The sequence below is a fragment of the Bombina bombina genome, chromosome 8, assembly GCF_027579735.1.
Source record: "Bombina bombina isolate aBomBom1 chromosome 8, aBomBom1.pri, whole genome shotgun sequence".
Taxonomy (NCBI): Eukaryota; Metazoa; Chordata; class Amphibia; order Anura; family Bombinatoridae; genus Bombina; species Bombina bombina.
In genome coordinates, this window is record NC_069506.1 from 304,664,663 (window position 1) to 304,687,156 (window position 22,494).

At 48.8% G+C, this 22,494-nt stretch overlaps 1 protein-coding gene across 1 annotated transcript in view; it reads right to left on the reverse strand.

Moving 5' to 3' along the window:
- The window catches only part of SNX19 (sorting nexin 19), a 212,328-nt gene that overhangs the window by 139,825 nt on the left and 50,009 nt on the right, over positions 1–22,494 (reverse strand). Inside the window, exon 3 of the mRNA XM_053691505.1 lies at positions 675–813. Within this exon, the coding sequence (XP_053547480.1) occupies positions 675–813 (139 nt within the window). The remainder of the gene's footprint in view (positions 1–674; positions 814–22,494) is intronic.

Here is a 22,494-nt window from a genome sequence, read left to right on the forward strand (position 1 = left end):
CTGGGGTCATCGCTCAATACAATCCAGTAAACCCTGAAGACAACCATAAAACGTTTACAGACACTACTAAACACAGCCTTTTGCAGCATTGATCAAGTAGCTCAATAGCAGTTATAATTAATTGTGAATAAATGACTTATTAGACTCTGTAACAGACTTCATGGGCACCTGAAATGTATCAGCTAATTAGTCTGGGAACATTTGTACAAAACAAATGCTACTGGAAACACACAAAATAGAAATTGATGTAAGATTCATTTAAAGGGAGGGTAAATATTAGATGTGCACTTTAGAAAGTGAAAAAAGCACAATATACTGTAAATGATAGTTGTGTACCCCTGTGCCTGCTTAGCTAGTCTGTGATTGGCTGATGTCTGTCACATGATACAGGAGGACAGAAAATGGGAGAGAAAAAACAATTGTCAGAAAAAAAATAAGATACTGTTTATTAGAAATTCAGAGTAGGTATTAAATAATTGTCTTTTTATTATGCACTTGTTAATTTTGTAAGCCTGCTCCTCTTTTCGGTTCAGCTTAGATACACATATATATGCTTTCTCCATGCGCTCCGCACTACTTTGCGTACATACTTCTATTTTTAGGTAATTATCTCTTTTATGACTTTCTTATAAAAAGCATTGATTTGGGAAGTTTCTCCATGATAACCCACTTACGTTTTACAAACTTGCGTAGTTCAGCCTTCTCTTCCAGGCGCGTCTGTAGGTTGAGGAACTCACGGTACCTGCGGTTGACAGTATGGTATGCCATGGGTTGCAAAGTCCCAAGAGACTGACTATCCAGCGCTGTATCATACTGGCACAGAGGAAAAAGAGATAATTCATTCAAAACGTCAAAACAGCAAGCAACTTATATACGGTTGTAAATCTTCTGCCCGCGTAATAATTTACAATCTCTTACATATAAAGCTTTTTTTACATTCAAAATGATCAAATCTATTTATGTAATATAGTAATACATAAAATAAAGCAACATTGTGTTCGATATTTTAATCTTTTAATCTATCTAGCATCTCTAAAGAGCGAAAAAAAGACATCTGAGATGTGGAGGAGAAAACTAGGGGGAAGCAGAAGACACCTCTGAGAGTTACATGGGAAGCATGAGAGGACAGGCGCACAAGACACCTCTGAGAGTTACATGGGAAGCATGAGAGGACAGATGAACAAGACACCTCTGAGAGTTACATGGGAAGCATGAGAGGGCAGACGCACAAGAGACCTCTGAGAGTTACATGGGAAGCATGAGAGGGCAGACGCACAAGACACCTCTGAGAGTTACATGGGAAGCATGAGAGGACAGACGCACAAGACACCTCTGAGAGTTACATGGGAAGCATGAGAGGGCAGACGCACAAGAGACCTCTGAGAGTTACATGGGAAGCATGAGAGGACAGATGTACAAGACACCTCTGAGAGTTACATGGGAAGCATGAGAGGACAGGCGCACAAGACACCTCTGAGAGTTACATGGGAAGCATGAGAGGGCAGACGCACAAGACACCTCTGAGAGTTACATGGGAAGCATGAGAGGACAGATGTACAAGAGACCTCTGAGAGTTACATGGGAAGCATGAGAGGACAGACGCACAAGACACCTCTGAGAGTTACATGGGAAGCATGAGAGGGCAGACGCACAAGAGACCTCTGAGAGTTACATGGGAAGCATGAGAGGACAGACGCACAAGACACCTCTGAGAGTTACATGGGAAGCATGAGAGGGCAGACGCACAAGAGACCTCTGAGAGTTACATGGGAAGCATGAGAGGGCAGACGCACAAGAGACCTCTGAGAGTTACATGGGAAGCATGAGAGGACAGATGTACAAGACACCTCTGAGAGTTACATGGGAAGCATGAGAGGACAGAAGTACAATACACCTCTGAGAGTTACATGGGAAGCACGAGAGGGCAGATGTACAAGACACCTCTGAGAGTTACATGGGAAGCATGAGAGGACAGACGCACAAGACACCTCTGAGAGTTACATGGGAAGCACGAGAGGGCAGACGCACAAGAGACCTCTGACAGTTACATGGGAAGCATGAGAGGGCAGACGCACAAGAGACCTCTGAGAGTTACATGGGAAGCATGAGAGGGCAGACGCACAAGACACCTCTGAGAGTTACATGGGAAGCATGAGAGGGCAGACGCACAAGACACCTCTGAGAGTTACATGGGAAGCATGAGAGGACAGACGCACAAGACACCTCTGAGAGTTACATGGGAAGCATGAGAGGACAGATGTACAAGACACCTCTGAGAGTTACATGGGAAGCATGAGAGGGCAGACGCACAAGACACCTCTGAGAGTTACATGGGAAGCATGAGAGGACAGACGCACAAGACACCTCTGAGAGTTACATGGGAAGCATGAGAGGGCAGACGCACAAGACACCTCTGAGAGTTACATGGGAAGCATGAGAGGGCAGACGCACAAGACACCTCTGAGAGTTACATGGGAAGCATGAGAGAGCAGACGCACAAGAGACCTCTGAGAGTTACATGGGAAGCATGAGAGGGCAGACGCACAAGACACCTCTGAGAGTTACATGGGAAGCATGAGAGGACAGACGCACAAGACACCTCTGAGAGTTACATGGGAAGCATGAGAGGGCAGACGCACAAGAGACCTCTGAGAGTTACATGGGAAGCATGAGAGGACAGGCGCACAAGACACCTCTGAGAGTTACATGGGAAGCATGAGAGGGCAGACGCACAAGAGACCTCTGAGAGTTACATGGGAAGCATGAGAGGACAGACGCACAAGACACCTCTGAGAGTTACATGGGAAGCATGAGAGGGCAGACGCACAAGACACCTCTGAGAGTTACATGGGAAGCATGAGAGAGCAGACGCACAAGAGACCTCTGAGAGTTACATGGGAAGCATGAGAGGACAGACGCACAAGAGACCTCTGAGAGTTACATGGGAAGCATGAGAGGGCAGATGAACAAGACACCTCTGAGAGTTACATGGGAAGCATGAGAGGACAGACGCACAAGACACCTCTGAGAGTTACATGGGAAGCATGAGAGGACAGACGCACAAGAGAACTCTGAGAGTTACATGGGAAGCACGAGAGGGCAGACGCACAAGACACCTCTGAGAGTTACATGGGAAGCATGAGAGGACAGGCGCACAAGAGACCTCTGAGAGTTACATGGGAAGCATGAGAGGACAGACGCACAAGACACCTCTGAGAGTTACATGGGAAGCATGAGAGGACAGACGCACAAGACACCAATGAGAGTTACATGGGAAGCATGAGAGGGCAGACGCACAAGAGACCTCTGAGAGTTACATGGGAAGCATGAGAGGGCAGACGCACAAGAGACCTCTGAGAGTTACATGGGAAGCATGAGAGGGCAGACGCACAAGAGACCTCTGAGAGTTACATGGGAAGCATGAGAGGACAGACGCACAAGAGACCTCTGAGAGTTACATGGGAAGCATGAGAGGACAGATGTACAAGAGACCTCTGAGAGTTACATGGGAAGCATGAGAGGACAGATGTACAAGAGACCTCTGAGAGTTACATGGGAAGCATGAGAGGGCAGACGCACAAGAGACCTCTGAGAGTTACATGGGAAGCATGAGAGGACAGATGTACAAGACACCTCTGAGAGTTACATGGGAAGCATGAGAGGACAGATGTACAAGACACCTCTGAGAGTTACATGGGAAGCATGAGAGGGCAGATGAACAAGACACCTCAGAGTTACATGGGAAGCATGAGAGGGCAGACGCACAAGACACCTCTGAGAGTTACATGTGAAGCATGAGAGGACAGACGCACAAGACACCTCTGAGAGTTACATGGGAAGCATGAGAGGACAGACGCACAAGACACCTCTGAGAGTTACATGGGAAGCATGAGAGGGCAGACGCACAAGACACCTCTGAGAGTTACATGGGAAGCATGAGAGGGCAGACGCACAAGACACCTCTGAGAGTTACATGGGAAGCATGAGAGGGCAGATGTACAAGACACCTCAGAGTTACATGGGAAGCATGAGAGGGCAGACGCACAAGAGACCTCTGAGAGTTACATGGGAAGCATGAGAGGACAGATGAACAAGACACCTCTGAGAGTTACATGGGAAGCATGAGAGGGCAGATGCACAAGACACCTCTGAGAGTTACATGGGAAGCATGAGAGGACAGACGCACAAGACACCTCTGAGAGTTACATGGGAAGCATGAGAGGACAGACGCACAAGACACCTCTGAGAGTTACATGGGAAGCATGAGAGGACAGGCGCACAAGACACCTCTGAGAGTTACATGGGAAGCATGAGAGGGCAGACGCACAAGACACCTCTGAGAGTTACATGGGAAGCATGAGAGGGCAGATGTACAAGAGACCTCTGAGAGTTACATGGGAAGCATGAGAGGACAAACGCACAAGACACCTCTGAGAGTTACATGGGAAGCATGAGAGGACAGATGCACAAGAGATCTCTGAGAGTTACATGGGAAGCATGAGAGGGCAGACGCACAAGAGACCTCTGAGAGTTACATGGGAAGCATGAGAGGGCAGACGCACAAGAGACCTCTGAGAGTTACATGGGAAGCATGAGAGGGCAAACGTACAAGACGCCTCTGAGAGTTACATGGGAAGCATGAGAGGACAGACGCACAAGAGACCTCTGAGAGTTACATGGGAAGCATGAGAGCACAGACGCACAAGAGACACCTCTGAGAGTTACATGGGAAGCATGAGAGGGCAGACGCACAAGAGACCTCTGAGAGTTACATGGGAAGCATGAGAGGACAGACGCACAAGACACCTCTGAGAGTTACATGGGAAGCATGAGAGGGCAGAGCACAAGACACCTCTGAGAGTTACATGGGAAGCATGAGAGGGCAGACGCACAAGACACCTCTGAGAGTTACATGGGAAGCATGAGAGGACAGATGCACAAGACACCTCTGAGAGTTACATGGGAAGCATGAGAGGGCAGACGCACAAGACACCTCTGAGAGTTACATGGGAAGCATGAGAGGACAGACGCACAAGACACCTCTGAGAGTTACATGGCAAGCATGAGAGGACAGACGCACAAGAGACCTCTGAGAGTTACATGGGAAGCATGAGAGGACAGACGCACAAGACACCTCTGAGAGTTACATGGGAAGCATGAGAGGACAGACGCACAAGACACCTCTGAGAGTTACATGGGAAGCATGAGAGGACAGACGCACAAGACACCTCTGAGAGTTACATGGGAAGCATGAGAGGACAGACGCACAAGACACCTCTGAGAGTTACATGGGAAGCATGAGAGGACAGACGCACAAGAGACCTCTGAGAGTTACATGGGAAGCATGAGAGGACAGACGCACAAGACACCTCTGAGAGTTACATGGGAAGCATGAGAGGACAGACGAACAAGACACCTCTGAGAGTTACATGGGAAGCATGAGAGGACAGACGCACAAGACACCTCTGAGAGTTACATGGGAAGCATGAGAGGGCAGACGCACATGAGACCTCTGAGAGTTACATGGGAAGCATGAGAGGGCAGACGCACAAGACACCTCTGATAGTTACATGGGAAGCATGAGAGGGCAGACGCACAAGACACCTCTGAGAGTTACATGGGAAGCATGAGAGGGCAGAAGCACAAGAGACCTCTGAGAGTTACATAGGAAGCATGAGAGGGCAGACGCACAAGACACCCCTGAGAGTTACATGGGAAGCATGAGAGGGCAGACGCACAAGAGACCTCTGAGAGTTACATAGGAAGCATGAGAGGGCAGACGCACAAGACACCCGTGAGAGTTACATGGGAAGCATGAGAGGACAGATGAACAAGACACCTCTGAGAGTTACATGGGAAGCATGAGAGGACAGACGCACAAGACACCTCTGAGAGTTACATGGGAAGCATGAGAGGGCAGACGCATAAGAGACCTCTGAGAGTTACATGGGAAGCATGAGAGGGCAGACGCACAAGAGACCTCTGAGAGTTACATGGGAAGCATGAGAGGACAGATGAACAAGACACCTCTGAGAGTTACATGGGAAGCATGAGAGGGCAGACGCACAAGAGACCTCTGAGAGTTACATGGGAAGCATGAGAGGACAGATGAACAAGACACCTCTGAGAGTTACATGGGAAGCATGAGAGGACAGGCGCACAAGACACCTCTGAGAGTTACATGGGAAGCATGAGAGGACAGACGTACAAGACACCTCTGAGAGTTACATGGGAAGCATGAGAGGACAGATGAACAAGACACCTCTGAGAGTTACATGGGAAGCATGAGAGGGCAGACGCACAAGACACCTCTGAGAGTTACATGGGAAGCATGAGAGGACAGACGCACAAGACACCTCTGAGAGTTACTTGGGAAGCATGAGAGGGCAGACGCACAAGACACCTCTGAGAGTTACATGGGAAGCATGAGAGGGCAGACGCACAAGACACCACTGAGAGTTACATGGGAAGCATGAGAGGGCAGACGCACAAAACACCCCTGAGAGTTACATGGGAAGCATGAGAGGACAGACGCACAAGACAACTCTGAGAGTTACATGGGAAGCATGAGAGGGCAGATGAACAAGACACCTCTGAGAGTTACATGGGAAGCATGAGAGGACAGTTGCACAAGACACCTCTGAGAGTTACATGGGAAGCATGAGAGGACAGACGCACAAGACACCTCTGAGAGTTACATGGGAAGCATGAGAGGGCAGACGCACAAGAGACCTCTGAGAGTTACATGGGAAGCATGAGAGGACAGACGCACAAGACACCTCTGAGAGTTACATGGGAAGCATGAGAGGACAGATGCACAAGAGACCTCTGAGAGTTACATGGAAGCATGAGAGGACAGACGCACAAGACACCTCTGAGAGTTACATGGGAAGCATGAGAGGACAGACGCACAAGACACCTCTGAGAGTTACATGGGAAGCATGAGAGGGCAGACGTACAAGACACCCCTGAGAGTTACATGGGAAGCATGAGAGGACAGACGCACAAGACACCTCTGAGAGTTACATGGGAAGCATGAGAGGGCAGACGTACAAGAGACCACTGAGAGTTACATGGGAAGCATGAGAGGACAGATGAACAAGACACCTCTGAGAGTTACATGGGAAGCATGAGAGGGCAGACGCACAAGACACCTCTGAGAGTTACATGGGAAGCATGAGAGGACAGACGCACAAGACACCTCTGAGAGTTACTTGGGAAGCATGAGAGGGCAGACGCACAAGACACCTCTGAGAGTTACATGGGAAGCATGAGAGGGCAGACGCACAAGACACCACTGAGAGTTACATGGGAAGCATGAGAGGGCAGACGCACAAAACACCCCTGAGAGTTACATGGGAAGCATGAGAGGACAGACGCACAAGACAACTCTGAGAGTTACATGGGAAGCATGAGAGGGCAGATGAACAAGACACCTCTGAGAGTTACATGGGAAGCATGAGAGGACAGTTGCACAAGACACCTCTGAGAGTTACATGGAAAGCATGAGAGGACAGACGCACAAGACACCTCTGAGAGTTACATGGGAAGCATGAGAGGGCAGACGCACAAGAGACCTCTGAGAGTTACATGGGAAGCATGAGAGGACAGACGCACAAGACACCTCTGAGAGTTACATGGGAAGCATGAGAGGACAGATGCACAAGAGACCTCTGAGAGTTACATGGAAGCATGAGAGGACAGACGCACAAGACACCTCTGAGAGTTACATGGGAAGCATGAGAGGACAGACGCACAAGACACCTCTGAGAGTTACATGGGAAGCATGAGAGGGCAGACGTACAAGACACCCCTGAGAGTTACATGGGAAGCATGAGAGGACAGACGCACAAGACACCTCTGAGAGTTACATGGGAAGCATGAGAGGGCAGACGTACAAGAGACCACTGAGAGTTACATGGGAAGCATGAGAGGACAGACGCAAAAGACACCTCTGAGAGTTACATGGGAAGCATGAGAGGGCAGACGCACAAGACACCTCTGAGAGTTACATGGGAAGCATGAGAGGACAGACACAGAAGAGACCTCTGAGAGTTACATGGGAAGCATGAGAGGACAGGCGCACAAGACACCTCTGAGAGTTACATGGGAAGCATGAGAGGACAGACGCACAAGACACCTCTGAGAGTTACATGGGAGGCATGAGAGGACAGACGTACAAGAGACCTCTGAGAGTTACATGGGAAGCATGAGAGGGCAGACACACAAGACACCTCTGAGAGTTACATGGGAAGCATGAGAGGGCAGACGCACAAGAGACCTCTGAGAGTTACATGGGAAGCATGAGAGGGCAGACGCACAAGACACCTCTGAAAGTTACATGGGAAGCATGAGAGGACAGACGCACAAGACACCTCTGAGAGTTACATGGGAAGCATGAGAGGGCAGACGCACAAGACACCTCTGAGTGTTACATGGGAAGCATGAGAGGGCAGACGCACAAGACACCTCTGAGAGTTACATGGGAAGCATGAGAGGGCAGACGCACAAGAGACCTCTGAGAGTTACATGGGAAGCATGAGAGGACAGACGCACAAGACACCTCTGAGAGTTACATGGGAAGCATGAGAGGGCAGACGCACAAGAGACCTCTGAGAGTTACATGGGAAGCATGAGAGGGCAGGCGCACAAGACACCTCTGAGAGTTACATGGGAAGCATGAGAGCACAGACGCACAAGACACCACTGATAGTTACATGGGAAGCATGAGAGGACAGACGCACAAGACACCTCTGAGAGTTACATGGGAAGCATGAGAGGGCAGACGCACAAGACACCTCTGAGAGTTACATGGGAAGCATGAGAGGGCAGACGCACAAGACACCTCTGAGAGTTACATGGGAAGCATGAGAGGGCAGACGCACAAGAGACCTCTGAGAGTTACATGGGAAGCATGAGAGGACAGACGCACAAGACACCTCTGAGAGTTACATGGGAAGCATGAGAGGGCAGACGCACAAGAGACCTCTGAGAGTTACATGGGAAGCATGAGAGGGCAGGCGCACAAGACACCTCTGAGAGTTACATGGGAAGCATGAGAGCACAGACGCACAAGACACCACTGATAGTTACATGGGAAGCATGAGAGGACAGACGCACAAGACACCTCTGAGAGTTACATGGGAAGCATGAGAGGGCAGACGCACAAGACACCTCTGAGTGTTACATGGGAAGCATGAGAGGGCAGACGCACAAGACACCTCTGAGAGTTACATGGGAAGCATGAGAGGGCAGACGCACAAGAGACCTCTGAGAGTTACATGGGAAGCATGAGAGGGCAGACGCACAAGAGACCCCTGAGAGTTACATGGGAAGCATGAGAGGACAGACGCACAAGACACCTCTGAGAGTTACATGGGAAGCATGAGAGGGCAGACGCACAAGAGACCTCTGAGAGTTACATGGGAAGCATGAGAGGGCAGGCGCACAAGAGACCTCTGAGAGTTACATGGGAAGCATGAGAGGACAGACGCACAAGACACCTCTGAGAGTTACATGGGAAGCATGAGAGGGCAGACGCACAAGAGACCTCTGAGAGTTACATGGGAAGCATGAGAGGGCAGATGTACCAGTCACCTGTGAGAGTTACATGGGAAGCATGAGAGGGCAGACGCACAAGACACCTCTGAGAGTTACATGGGAAGCATGAGAGCACAGGCGCACAAGACACCTCTGAGAGTTACATGGGAAGCATGAGAGGACAGACGCACAAGACACCTCTGAGAGTTACATGGGAAGCATGAGAGGGCAGACGCACAAGACACCTCTGAGAGTTACATGGGAAGAATGAGAGGACAGGAGCACAAGAGACCTCTGAGAGTTACATGGGAAGCACGAGAGGGCAGATGCACAAGACACTTCTGAGAGTTACATGGGAAGAATGAGAGGACAGGCGCACAAGAGACCTCTGAGAGTTACATGGGAAGCACGAGAGGGCAGATGCACAAGACACCTCTGAGAGTTACATGGGAAGAACGAGAGGACAGGCGCACAAGAGACCTCTGAGAGTTACATGGGAAGCATGAGAGGACAGACGCACAAGACACCTCTGAGAGTTACATGGGAAGCATGAGAGGGCAGACGCACAAGACACCTCTGAGAGTTACATGGGAAGCATGAGAGGACAGACGCACAAGAGACCTCTGAGAGTTACATGGGAAGCATGAGAGGGCAGACGCACAAGACACCTCTGAGAGTTACATGGGAAGCATGAGAGGGCAGATGAACAAGACACCTCTGAGAGTTACATGGGAAGCATGAGAGGACAGACGCACAAGACACCTCTGAGAGTTACATGGGAAGCATGAGAGGGCAGATGAACAAGACACCTCTGAGAGTTACATGGGAAGCATGAGAGGACAGACGCACAAGACACCTCTGAGAGTTACATGGGAAGCATGAGAGGGCAGACGCACAAGACACCTCTGAGAGTTACATGGGAAGCATGAGAGGACAGACGCACAAGACACCTCTGAGAGTTACATGGGAAGCATGAGAGGGCAGACGCACAAGACACCTCTGAGAGTTACATGGGAAGAATGAGAGGACAGGCGCACAAGAGACCTCTGAGAGTTACATGGGAAGCACGAGAGGGCAGATGCACAAGACACCTCTGAGAGTTACATGGGAAGAATGAGAGGACAGACGCACAAGAGACCTCTGAGAGTTACATGGGAAGCACGAGAGGGCAGATGCACAAGACACCTCTGAGAGTTACATGGGAAGAATGAGAGGACAGGCGCACAAGAGACCTCTGAGAGTTACATGGGAAGCATGAGAGGACAGACGCACAAGACAACTCTGAGAGTTACATGGGAAGCATGAGAGGGCAGACGCACAAGACACCTCTGAGAGTTACATGGGAAGCATGAGAGCACAGACGCACAAGACACCTCTGAGAGTTACATGGGAAGCATGAGAGGACAGACGCACAAGACAACTCTGAGAGTTACATGGGAAGAATGAGAGGACAGACGCACAAGACACCTCTGAGAGTTACATGGGAAGCATGAGAGAGCAGACGCACAAGAGACCTCTGAGAGTTACATGGGAAGCATGAGAGGACAGACGCACAAGAGAACTCTGAGAGTTACATGGGAAGCATGAGAGGGCAGACGCACAAGACACCTCTGAGAGTTACATGGGAAGCATGAGAGGGCAGATGAACAAGACACCTCTGAGAGTTACATGGGAAGCATGAGAGGACAGACGCACAAGACACCTCTGAGAGTTACATGGGAAGCATGAGAGGGCAGACGCACAAGACACCTCTGAGAGTTACATGGGAAGCATGAGAGGACAGACGCACAAGACACCTCTGAGAGTTACATGGGAAGCATGAGAGGGCAGATGAACAAGACACCTCTGAGAGTTACATGGGAAGCATGAGAGGACAGACGCACAAGACACCTCTGAGAGTTACATGGGAAGCATGAGAGGGCAGACGCACAAGACACCTCTGAGAGTTACATGGGAAGCATGAGAGGACAGACGCACAAGACACCTCTGAGAGTTACATGGGAAGCATGAGAGGGCAGACGCACAAGACACCTCTGAGAGTTACATGGGAAGAATGAGAGGACAGGCGCACAAGAGACCTCTGAGAGTTACATGGGAAGCACGAGAGGGCAGATGCACAAGACACCTCTGAGAGTTACATGGGAAGAATGAGAGGACAGGCGCACAAGAGACCTCTGAGAGTTACATGGGAAGCACGAGAGGGCAGATGCACAAGACACCTCTGAGAGTTACATGGGAAGAATGAGAGGACAGGCGCACAAGAGACCTCTGAGAGTTACATGGGAAGCATGAGAGGACAGACGCACAAGACAACTCTGAGAGTTACATGGGAAGCATGAGAGGGCAGACGCACAAGACACCTCTGAGAGTTACATGGGAAGCATGAGAGCACAGACGCACAAGACACCTCTGAGAGTTACATGGGAAGCATGAGAGGACAGACGCACAAGACAACTCTGAGAGTTACATGGGAAGAATGAGAGGACAGACGCACAAGACACCTCTGAGAGTTACATGGGAAGCATGAGAGAGCAGACGCACAAGAGACCTCTGAGAGTTACATGGGAAGCATGAGAGGACAGACGCACAAGAGAACTCTGAGAGTTACATGGGAAGCATGAGAGGGCAGATGAACAAGAGACCTCTGAGAGTTACATGGGAAGCATGAGAGGACAGACGCACAAGACACCTCTGAGAGTTACATGGGAAGCATGAGAGGGCAGATGAACAAGACACCTCTGAGAGTTACATGGGAAGCATGAGAGGACAGACGCACAAGACACCTCTGAGAGTTACATGGGAAGCATGAGAGGGCAGATGAACAAGACACCTCTGAGAGTTACACGGGAAGCATGAGAGGACAGACGCACAAGACACCTCTGAGAGTTACATGGGAAGCATGAGAGGGCAGATGAACAAGACACCTCTGAGAGTTACATGGGAAGCATGAGAGGACAGGCGCACAAGACACCTCTGAGAGTTACATGGGAAGCATGAGAGGGCAGACGCACAAGACACCTCTGAGAGTTACATGGGAAGCATGAGAGGGCAGAGCACAAGACACCTCTGAGAGTTACATGGGAAGCATGAGAGGGCAGACGCACAAGAGACCTCTGAGAGTTACATGTGAAGCATGAGAGGACAGACGCACAAGACACCTCTGAGAGTTACATGGGAAGCATGAGAGGGCAGACGCACAAGACACCTCTGAGAGTTACATGGGAAGCATGAGAGGACAGACGTACAAGACACCTCTGAGAGTTACATGGGAAGCATGAGAGGGCAGACGCACAAGACACCTCTGAGAGTTACATGGGAAGCATGAGAGGACAGACGTACAAGAGACCACTGAGAGTTACATGGGAAGCATGAGAGGGCAGATGAACAAGACACCTCTGAGAGTTACATGGGAAGCATGAGAGGGCAGATGAACAAGACACCTCTGAGAGTTACATGGGAAGCATGAGAGGGCAGATGAACAAGACACCTCTGAGAGTTACATGGGAAGCATGAGAGGGCAGATGAACAAGACACCTCTGAGAGTTACATGGGAAGCATGAGAGGACAGACGCACAAGACACCTCTGAGAGTTACATGGGAAGCATGAGAGGGCAGACGCACAAGAGACCTCTGAGAGTTACATGGGAAGCATGAGAGCACAGACGCACAAGACACCTCTGAGAGTTACATGGGAAGCATGAGAGGACAGACGCACAAGAGACCTCTGAGAGTTACATGGGAAGCATGAGAGGGCAGACACACAAGAGACCTCTGAGAGTTACATGGGAAGCATGAGAGGACAGACGCACAAGACACCTCTGAGAGTTACATGGGAAGCATGAGAGGGCAGACGCACATGAGACCTCTGAGAGTTACATGGGAAGCATGAGAGGACAGACGCACAAGACACCTCTGAGAGTTACATGGGAAGCATGAGAGGACAGACGCACAAGACACCTCTGAGAGTTACATGGGAAGCATGAGAGGGCAGACACACAAGACACCTCTGAGAGTTACATGGGAAGCATGAGAGCACAGACGCACAAGACACCTCTGTTACAAACTGCTATTTGTGACTGGCCCTTTAAATGGAAGGTTGCCCTGCTTCCCTGGATTTTGGAGAAGCCTATTTGCCAGCCTCCTTCCACATGACTATGGCCCCTGGAAGATTGTGCCCCTGAGGACATATTGACTTTTGTTGGGTGTGTGTGGCCCTTTAAGAACCATCTGGGGACATATTGTGACTTTGATGAACAATGCCCCTTTAAGACTATGTCCCCAGACCTGTGAAATGACTTGTCCCTGGCTTTCTCCCACTTGGTTCAGTTTCATTGTGTGCCATTAAGAGTTAAATTTTGTTCAGCTTCAAGAAACCTATTCTAAATACAAGTCTGCTGGGATTAGCTCTAATTAGGTTTAGTGATCAACTTTCCCATTGTCTAATCAGACTAGTATTGATAAGGTGGACTGCATTGTTTTATTGTGTGTAATGTTATCTGCTGAAGTAAATGTTGTGGCCTGTCAAAGGGAGTGTCTCTCTATCTAATATCAAATGTGTGATGGGGGATTTTATGCCTCCCCCTGAGAGTGTCCTTTTTGCATGTACCTGAATAAAAGCAGGCTGTGTGCTCCAGCACATCAGACCTATTTCTGACCCTCTAACTTGCAGCTTTGACTCATGTTTGTAGGGGACAGCTTCAGCTATAATCACTACAGGGATTGCTATGCTTTTCATACTCCCTTAGCTACAGGGATTGCTACAGAAGCAAGAGGTTCGCCTACTGGAGCCTGGTCGTAGGTCCAGGGCGCAGAGCAGACGGCGAGATACCAGCCCAGCAGCAGTGGTTCATATAGTCTGCATTACTGATGGTGGCTACGCAGCAGTTATAGTGTCCACGGTGCTGCTGCTCCTTTGGTGAGCGCTAGGAGCATCCTTTTCTACGGTCCAACTTCCAGCCAGCCTGGAGGCAACCGTAACATTTGGCGGCAGCGGTGGGATTGGCGTCCTAGCGCAAGGAGCAGCACCACAACAGCACTGGTATCGTAGGAGAGTTATTGAGGGCAACGCTAGCCACTGCGCAGCGTCCCTACCTACAGCAGCATGGAGCTGACAAGACACTATTCAGAACCCTGTGAAGAGCACCTCAACCTGATCCGTCGCTATGAGGGCGCGGATTTCGTTCCAGAGGTAAAGAGGCGGCTAGTCCGATATGGTCCAGACCCTGCACAGGAGGTAGTCAGTCGCATCATCCGGGAATTGGATACGGAGAACAAAGCGGCACGAGCCTTTGAGCGCCAACTGTGGAGTTTGAGGGTCTGGACACCTGGTCTCCAGCGAGAAAGTGAGTCACAGGGAGCGGAGAGCAACGACCTCCCTTCCCAGCGGCAGCCAGAGTTACAGGGAGAGGAGAGCAGCGACCTCCCTCCCCAGCGGCAGTATACCGTGCAGAGGGAAGAGACAACCAGTCCCCTTCCCCAGCCAGAGATACCAGAGGCAGCAGGCCTCATAGACTGGTCCTGGGAGGACCCCCAGCAGGCAGGTGGAGATGGGACCGCAGTCTCTCTACCGGCCCTACAGGGATGCTGGGCAGGCGGCCCAGATCCCCAGCGACAGACCCAGCTACAGGGAGGGGAGAGCATCGACCTCCCTCCCCAGCCGGAGTGTGCCTTCCAGGGAGAGGAGACAACCGGTCTCTCTCCCCAGCCGCAGCATGTTCCACAGGAAGCGGAGAGCATCGACCTCCCTTCCCAACGGCCACCGGAGTATCAGGAGGAGAAGGTAAGCCAATCTCCCCCTCCCCAGCTAACTCCTAACTTGGGCCCAGGGTTAACAGTGGAGATGTTAACCCCCACTGACCCCCACGTTCCCTTTGCCACCGGGCAGGACTATGCCCCAATTCCCCCAGCAGAAGAGCTGGCATCAGAACAGAGCGCTGCTGGCCTCTGCCCTACAGACCCCCTTGTTACAGGACTGGCCTGCAAACCCCTCACCCCAGCAGAAGCGCTGGCACCAGGGCAGAGTGCCGCTGGCCTCTGCCCCCCAAGTACCATCAGCTATTTGCACAGCTGCGCCAGGAAGGCAGAGGATGCTACACTTTCATCCTATAACCTGGAACCTACAGGCCAGTGCTACTTGTTGTGGGGGGGCTGCTTTGCTGCTAGTGTTTATTTGTGGGTGGGTTGCGAGACTAACTTAGGCACTGACCGACAGAAGGTCAGGTGCCTTGTTAGTCTCCCTCCAAAAGGGGAGATATGTTACAAACTGCTATTTGTGACTGGCCCTTTAAATGGAAGGTTGCCCTGCTTCCCTGGATTTTGGAGAAGCCTATTTGCCAGCCTCCTTCCACATGACTATGGCCCCTGGAAGATTGTGCCCCTGAGGACATATTGACTTTTGTTGGGTGTGTGTGGCCCTTTAAGAACCATCTGGGGACATATTGTGACTTTGATGAACAATGCCCCTTTAAGACTATGTCCCCAGACCTGTGAAATGACTTGTCCCTGGCTTTCTCCCACTTGGTTCAGTTTCATTGTGTGCCATTAAGAGTTAAATTTTGTTCAGCTTCAAGAAACCTATTCTAAATACAAGTCTGCTGGGATTAGCTCTAATTAGGTTTAGTGATCAACTTTCCCATTGTCTAATCAGACTAGTATTGATAAGGTGGACTGCATTGTTTTATTGTGTGTAATGTTATCTGCTGAAGTAAATGTTGTGGCCTGTCAAAGGGAGTGTCTCTCTATCTAATATCAAATGTGTGATGGGGGATTTTATGCCTCCCCCTGAGAGTGTCCTTTTTGCATGTACCTGAATAAAAGCAGGCTGTGTGCTCCAGCACATCAGACCTATTTCTGACCCTCTAACTTGCAGCTTTGACTCATGTTTGTAGGGGACAGCTTCAGCTATAATCACTACAGGGATTGCTATGCTTTTCATACTCCCTTAGCTACAGGGATTGCTACAGAAGCAAGAGGTTCGCCTACTGGAGCCTGGTCGTAGGTCCAGGGCGCAGAGCAGACGGCGAGATACCAGCCCAGCAGCAGTGGTTCATATAGTCTGCATTACTGATGGTGGCTACGCAGCAGTTATAGTGTCCACGGTGCTGCTGCTCCTTTGGTGAGCGCTAGGAGCATCCTTTTCTACGGTCCAACTTCCAGCCAGCCTGGAGGCAACCGTAACAACCTCTGAGAGTTACATGGGAAGCATGAGAGAGCAGACGCACAAGAGACCTCTGAGAGTTACATGGGAAGCATGAGAGGACAGACGCACAAGACACCTCTGAGAGTTACATGGGAAGCATGAGAGGACAGATGAACAAGACACCTCTGAGAGTTACATGGGAAGCATGAAAGGACAGACGCACAAGACACCTCTGAGAGTTACATGGGAAGCATGAGAGGACAGACGCACAAGACACCCCTGAGAGTTACATGGGAAGCATGAGAGGGCAGACGCACAAGACACCTCTGAGAGTTACATGGGAAGCATGAGAGGACAGACGCACAAGACACCTCTGAGAGTTACATGGGAAGCATGAGAGGGCAGGCGCACAAGAGACCTCTGAGAGTTACATGGGAAGCATGAGAGGACAGACGCACATGAGACCTCTGAGAGTTACATGGGAAGCATGAGAGGACAGACGCACAAGAGACCTCTGAGAGTTACATGGGAAGCATGAGAGGGCAGACACACAAGAGACCTCTGAGAGTTACATGGGAAGCATGAGAGGACAGACGCACAAGACACCTCTGAGAGTTACATGGGAAGCATGAGAGGGCAGACGCACATGAGACCTCTGAGAGTTACATGGGAAGCATGAGAGGACAGACGCACAAGACACCTCTGAGAGTTACATGGGAAGCATGAGAGGACAGACGCACAAGACACCTCTGAGAGTTACATGGGAAGCATGAGAGGGCAGACACACAAGACACCTCTGAGAGTTACATGGGAAGCATGAGAGCACAGACGCACAAGACACCTCTGAGAGTTACATGGGAAGCATGAGAGAGCAGACGCACAAGAGACCTCTGAGAGTTACATGGGAAGCATGAGAGGACAGACGCACAAGACACCTCTGAGAGTTACATGGGAAGCATGAGAGGACAGACGCACAAGACACCCCTGAGAGTTACATGGGAAGCATGAGAGGGCAGACGCACAAGACACCTCTGAGAGTTACATGGGAAGCATGAGAGGACAGACGCACAAGACACCTCTGAGAGTTACATGGGAAGCATGAGAGGGCAGGCGCACAAGAGACCTCTGAGAGTTACATGGGAAGCATGAGAGGACAGACGCACATGAGACCTCTGAGAGTTACATGGGAAGCATGAGAGGACAGACGCACAAGACACCTCTGAGAGTTACATGGGAAGCATGAGAGGGCAGAGCACAAGACACCTCTGAGAGTTACATGGGAAGCATGAGAGGGCAGACCACAAGACACCTCTGAGAGTTACATGGGAAGCATGAGAGGACAGACGCACAAGAGACCTCTGAGAGTTACATGGGAAGCATGAGAGGACAGACGCACAAGACACCTCTGAGAGTTACATGGGAAGCATGAGAGGACAGACGCACAAGACACCTCTGAGAGTTACATGGGAAGCATGAGAGGGCAGATGCACAAGAGACCTCTGAGAGTTACATGGGAAGCATGAGAGGACAGACGCACAAGACACCTCTGAGAGTTACATGGGAAGCATGAGAGGACAGACGCACAAGACACCTCTGAGAGTTACATGGGAATGATGAGAGAGCAGATGTACAAGAGACCTCTGAGAGTTACATGGGAAGCATGAGAGGACAGACGCACAAGACACCTCTGAGAGTTACATGGGAAGCATGAGAGGGCAGAGCACAAGAGACCACTGAGAGTTACATGGGAAGCATGAGAGGACAGACGCACAAGAGACCTCTGAGAGTTACATGGGAAGCATGAGAGGGCAGATGCACAAGACACCTCTGAGAGTTACATGGGAAGCATGAGAGGGCAGACGCACAAGACACCTCTGAGAGTTACATGGGAAGCATGAGAGGGCAGAGCACAAGACACCTCTGAGAGTTACATGGGAAGCATGAGAGGGCAGATGTACCAGTCACCTGTGAGAGTTACATGGGAAGCCTAGGGTCACAAAAGAGTTGCACACAAAAAAATTTAAATGTTGCATTTGAAGCAAGGGGGGCACAGAAGACACCTGTGAGAGTTACATGGGAAGCCTAGATGGGCAGCTTAAGAAGCCTCTGAGTGTTGTATGGAAAGACTTGGGGCATAAAAGAGTTGCATAGGAAGCCAAGGAAGGTCCTGCAAGGTAAACTTAAGGGGCCACAAACATTACCTCTGAGAGTTGCCTAGGAAGCCTAGGGGGAAGTGCACAACAAATTAGAGCCTGTAATTTTTAAACTACAATGTCCCTTTAAACATTGAAATCAGGCTTTTGCAAGAAACAGAATTTATGCTTACCTGATAAATTACTTTCTCTTGCGGTGTATCCAGTCCACAGATTCATCCTTTACTTGTGGGATATTCTCATTCCCTACAGAAAGTGGCAAAGAGAGCACACTACAGAGCTGTCCATATAGCTCCCCCTCTAGCTCCACCCCCCAGTCATTCGACCAAAGGTTAGGAAGAAAAAGGAGAAACCATAGGGTGCAGTGGTGACTGTAGTTTAAACAAAAAATTTTCACCTGACTTAATTGCCAGGGCGGGCCATGGACTGGATACACCGCAAGAGAAAGTAATTTATCAGGTAAGCCTAAATTCTGTTTTCTCTTGCAAGGTGTATCCAGTCCGCGGATTCATCCTTTACTTGTGGGATACCAATACCAAAGCTTTAGGACACGGATGAAGGGAGGGAACAAGGCAGGTACCTTAAACGGAAGGCACCACAGCTTGCAAAACCTCTCTCCCAAAAATAGCCTCCGAAGAAGCAAAAGTATAGAATTTGTAAAATTTTGAAAAAGTATGCAGTGAAGACCAAGTCGCTGCCTTACAAATCTGTTCAACAGAAGCCTTGTTTTTAAAAGCCCATGTGGAAGCCACTGCTCTGGTAGAATGAGCAGTAATAGTTTCAGGAGGCTGCTGGCCAGCAGTCTCATAGGCCAAAAGGATGATGCTTTTCAGCCAAAAGGAAAGAGAGGTAGCAGTCACTTTCTGACCTCTCCTCTTACCAGAATAGATAACAAACAAGGAAGATGTTTGTCTGAAATCCTTAGTTGCTTGCAAATAGAACTTTAGAGCACGAACTACATCAAGATTGTGCAACAGACGTTCCTTCTTCGAAGAAGGATTAGGACACAGAGAAGGAACAACTATTTCCTGGTTAATATTCTTATTAGAAACCACTTTAGGAAGGAAACCAGGTTTGGTACGCAAAACTACCTTATCTGCGTGGAACACCAGGTAAGGTGAATCACACTGTAAGGCAGATAATTCTGAGACTCTTCGAGCAGAAGAGATAGCTACCAAAAACAAAACTTTCCAAGATAACAACTTAATATCTATGGAATGTAAAGGTACAAACGGAACCCCTTGAAGAACTGAAAGAACTAGATTTAGACTCCATGGCGGAGCCACAGGTTTATAGACAGGCTTGATTCTGACTAAGGCCTGTGCAAACGCTTGAACGTCTGGAACCTCTGCCAGACGCTTGTGTAAAAGGATAGACAGAGCAGATATCTGTTCTTTTAAGGAACTAGCTGACAATCCTTTCTCCAAACCTTTTTGGAGAAAAGACAATATCCTGGGAATCCTAATCTTACTCCATGAGTAACCCTTGGATTCACACCAACAAAGATATTTCCGCCATATCTTAGGGTAGATTTTCCTGGTGACAGGCTTTCTCGCCTGAATCAGGGTATCTATAACTGACTCAGAGAAACCACGCTTAGATAGAATTGAGCGTTCAATCTCCAAGCAGTCAGACGTAGAGAAATTAGATTTGGATGCTTGAATGGACCCTGAATTAGAAGATCCTGCCTCATTGGCAGTGTCCATGGTGGGACAGATGACATGTCCACTAGGTCTGCATACCAAGTCCTGCGTGGCCACGCAGGCGCTAACAGAATCACTGAAGCCTTCTCCTGCTTGATTCTGGCGACCAGACGAGGGAGAAGGGGAAACGGTGGGAAAACATAAGCTAGATTGAAGGACCAAGGCGCTTAGAAATCACTTTAAACAAATAAGATACACAATTTTAACACCACATTCACTTTACCCTCCCGTAGAGAGACCCTAGTGCTTAGAGCCGGCAAAGAGAATGACTGGGGGGTGGAGCTAGAGGGGGAGCTATATGGACAGCTCTGCTGTGTGCTCTCTTTGCCACTTCCTGTAGGGAATGAGAATATCCCACAAGTAAAGGATGAATCCGTGGACTGGATACACCTTGCAAGAGAAAATACCATTAGCTGTAAGTCTTGCGTAGATACTGCGCATAAATGATGGTTTCCGTCATTTGAACTAAAGCATTATGAATGGAGCTTTGATTTAGCATTGTTTTTCCATCTTGTGACTTTAGATAATACACTAATCCAAAACACTTATTCTTCACTTGTCTGCCTTTGACACTCTGCTCTTGTTTCAGATGCAGACATTGTCGGGATGTTAATTAAATGCACAGCTGGCTTCCTATTGTCTCCTTTGATAAATGATACCCTGGGGGTTTATGGTGAACCCGTCTCAGACTCCCAGTGCTATTACTGGACCTTTGAAGTTTTTTCTGTAGAATAATTTTTCATTAACTTTACATGTTTGGATGATAAAATCCAATTTATAGAATTTTATTCAAATTAATGACCAGTTTTCATCTTCTGTGTGGGGGATTCCCTATTTCAAAGGGAACTTCCCACCCCCAAAGATGTAACAAATGCAATAATTTCTATTAACCTAACATTTCATATTAGGCAGTCCAGAACTTAAAGGAAAATTCCAATGTAAAAATAAAATGGTCTATTGCATTTCTGCATTTTGTTTTTAAATACGGTTTTACCAGTATTGAATCTATAGCAATTCCATTACAGAGGCATCAAATTCCAAACATTTTTATACTCACCAATGTTAGTGCATTGCAAGAAAAATGTTATAGTTATAAAAGGTTTATTATCCCTTTAACAGAAATAACATATACCTAGATTACGAGTTTTGCGCTAAACAGGGTGCAAACGAATTGCATTATTTCACCCCCCATAGTGCTGCCATTACAAGTTTCTGAAAAGCCTCCTTGTGCGTGCGATATGGTGGCTTTAAGCTCCATACCGCACAAAAGCCAAGGGCTGCTTTGACGTGCTAGTGCACGCTTTCCCCCATAGACATCAATGGGGGGAGAGTGTTAGATAAAAAACCTTACACCTGAAGTGTAGAATGGCGATCACCGTAACGCAGCCCCATTGATGTCTATGGGGTAAAAAAAGTTAAGTTTAAACCTAACACCCTAGCATACACCCCAAGTCTAAACACCCCTAACCTGCTACCCCCCGAGATCGCCGACACCTAAATAAAGTTATTAACCCCTAATCTGCCGCTCCTGACATCGCCGCCACTATTAAAAGTTATTAACCCCATATTCCGCCGCCACTATAATAAAGCTATTAACCCCCTATTCCGCCACTCGTCGACATCGCTGCCACTAAATAAAGTTATTAACTCCTAAACCTCCGACCTCCCACATCTCCACCACTAAATAAACCTATTAACCCCTAAACCGCCGGCCCCCCACATCGCAAAACACTACATTAAACTAATAACCCCTAAACCTAACACCCCCTAACTTTAAATTAAAATATAACTATTTAAATAAATAGAAACTTACATGTGAAATAAAAATAAACCTAACAAAATAAAAATTAACCTAACCTTACTATTCTAATAAAATAAAAAAACTACCAATTAAAATATCTAAATTACAAATTAAAAAAAAACTCAACACTACGAAAAAAAAATAATCTAAATTACAACT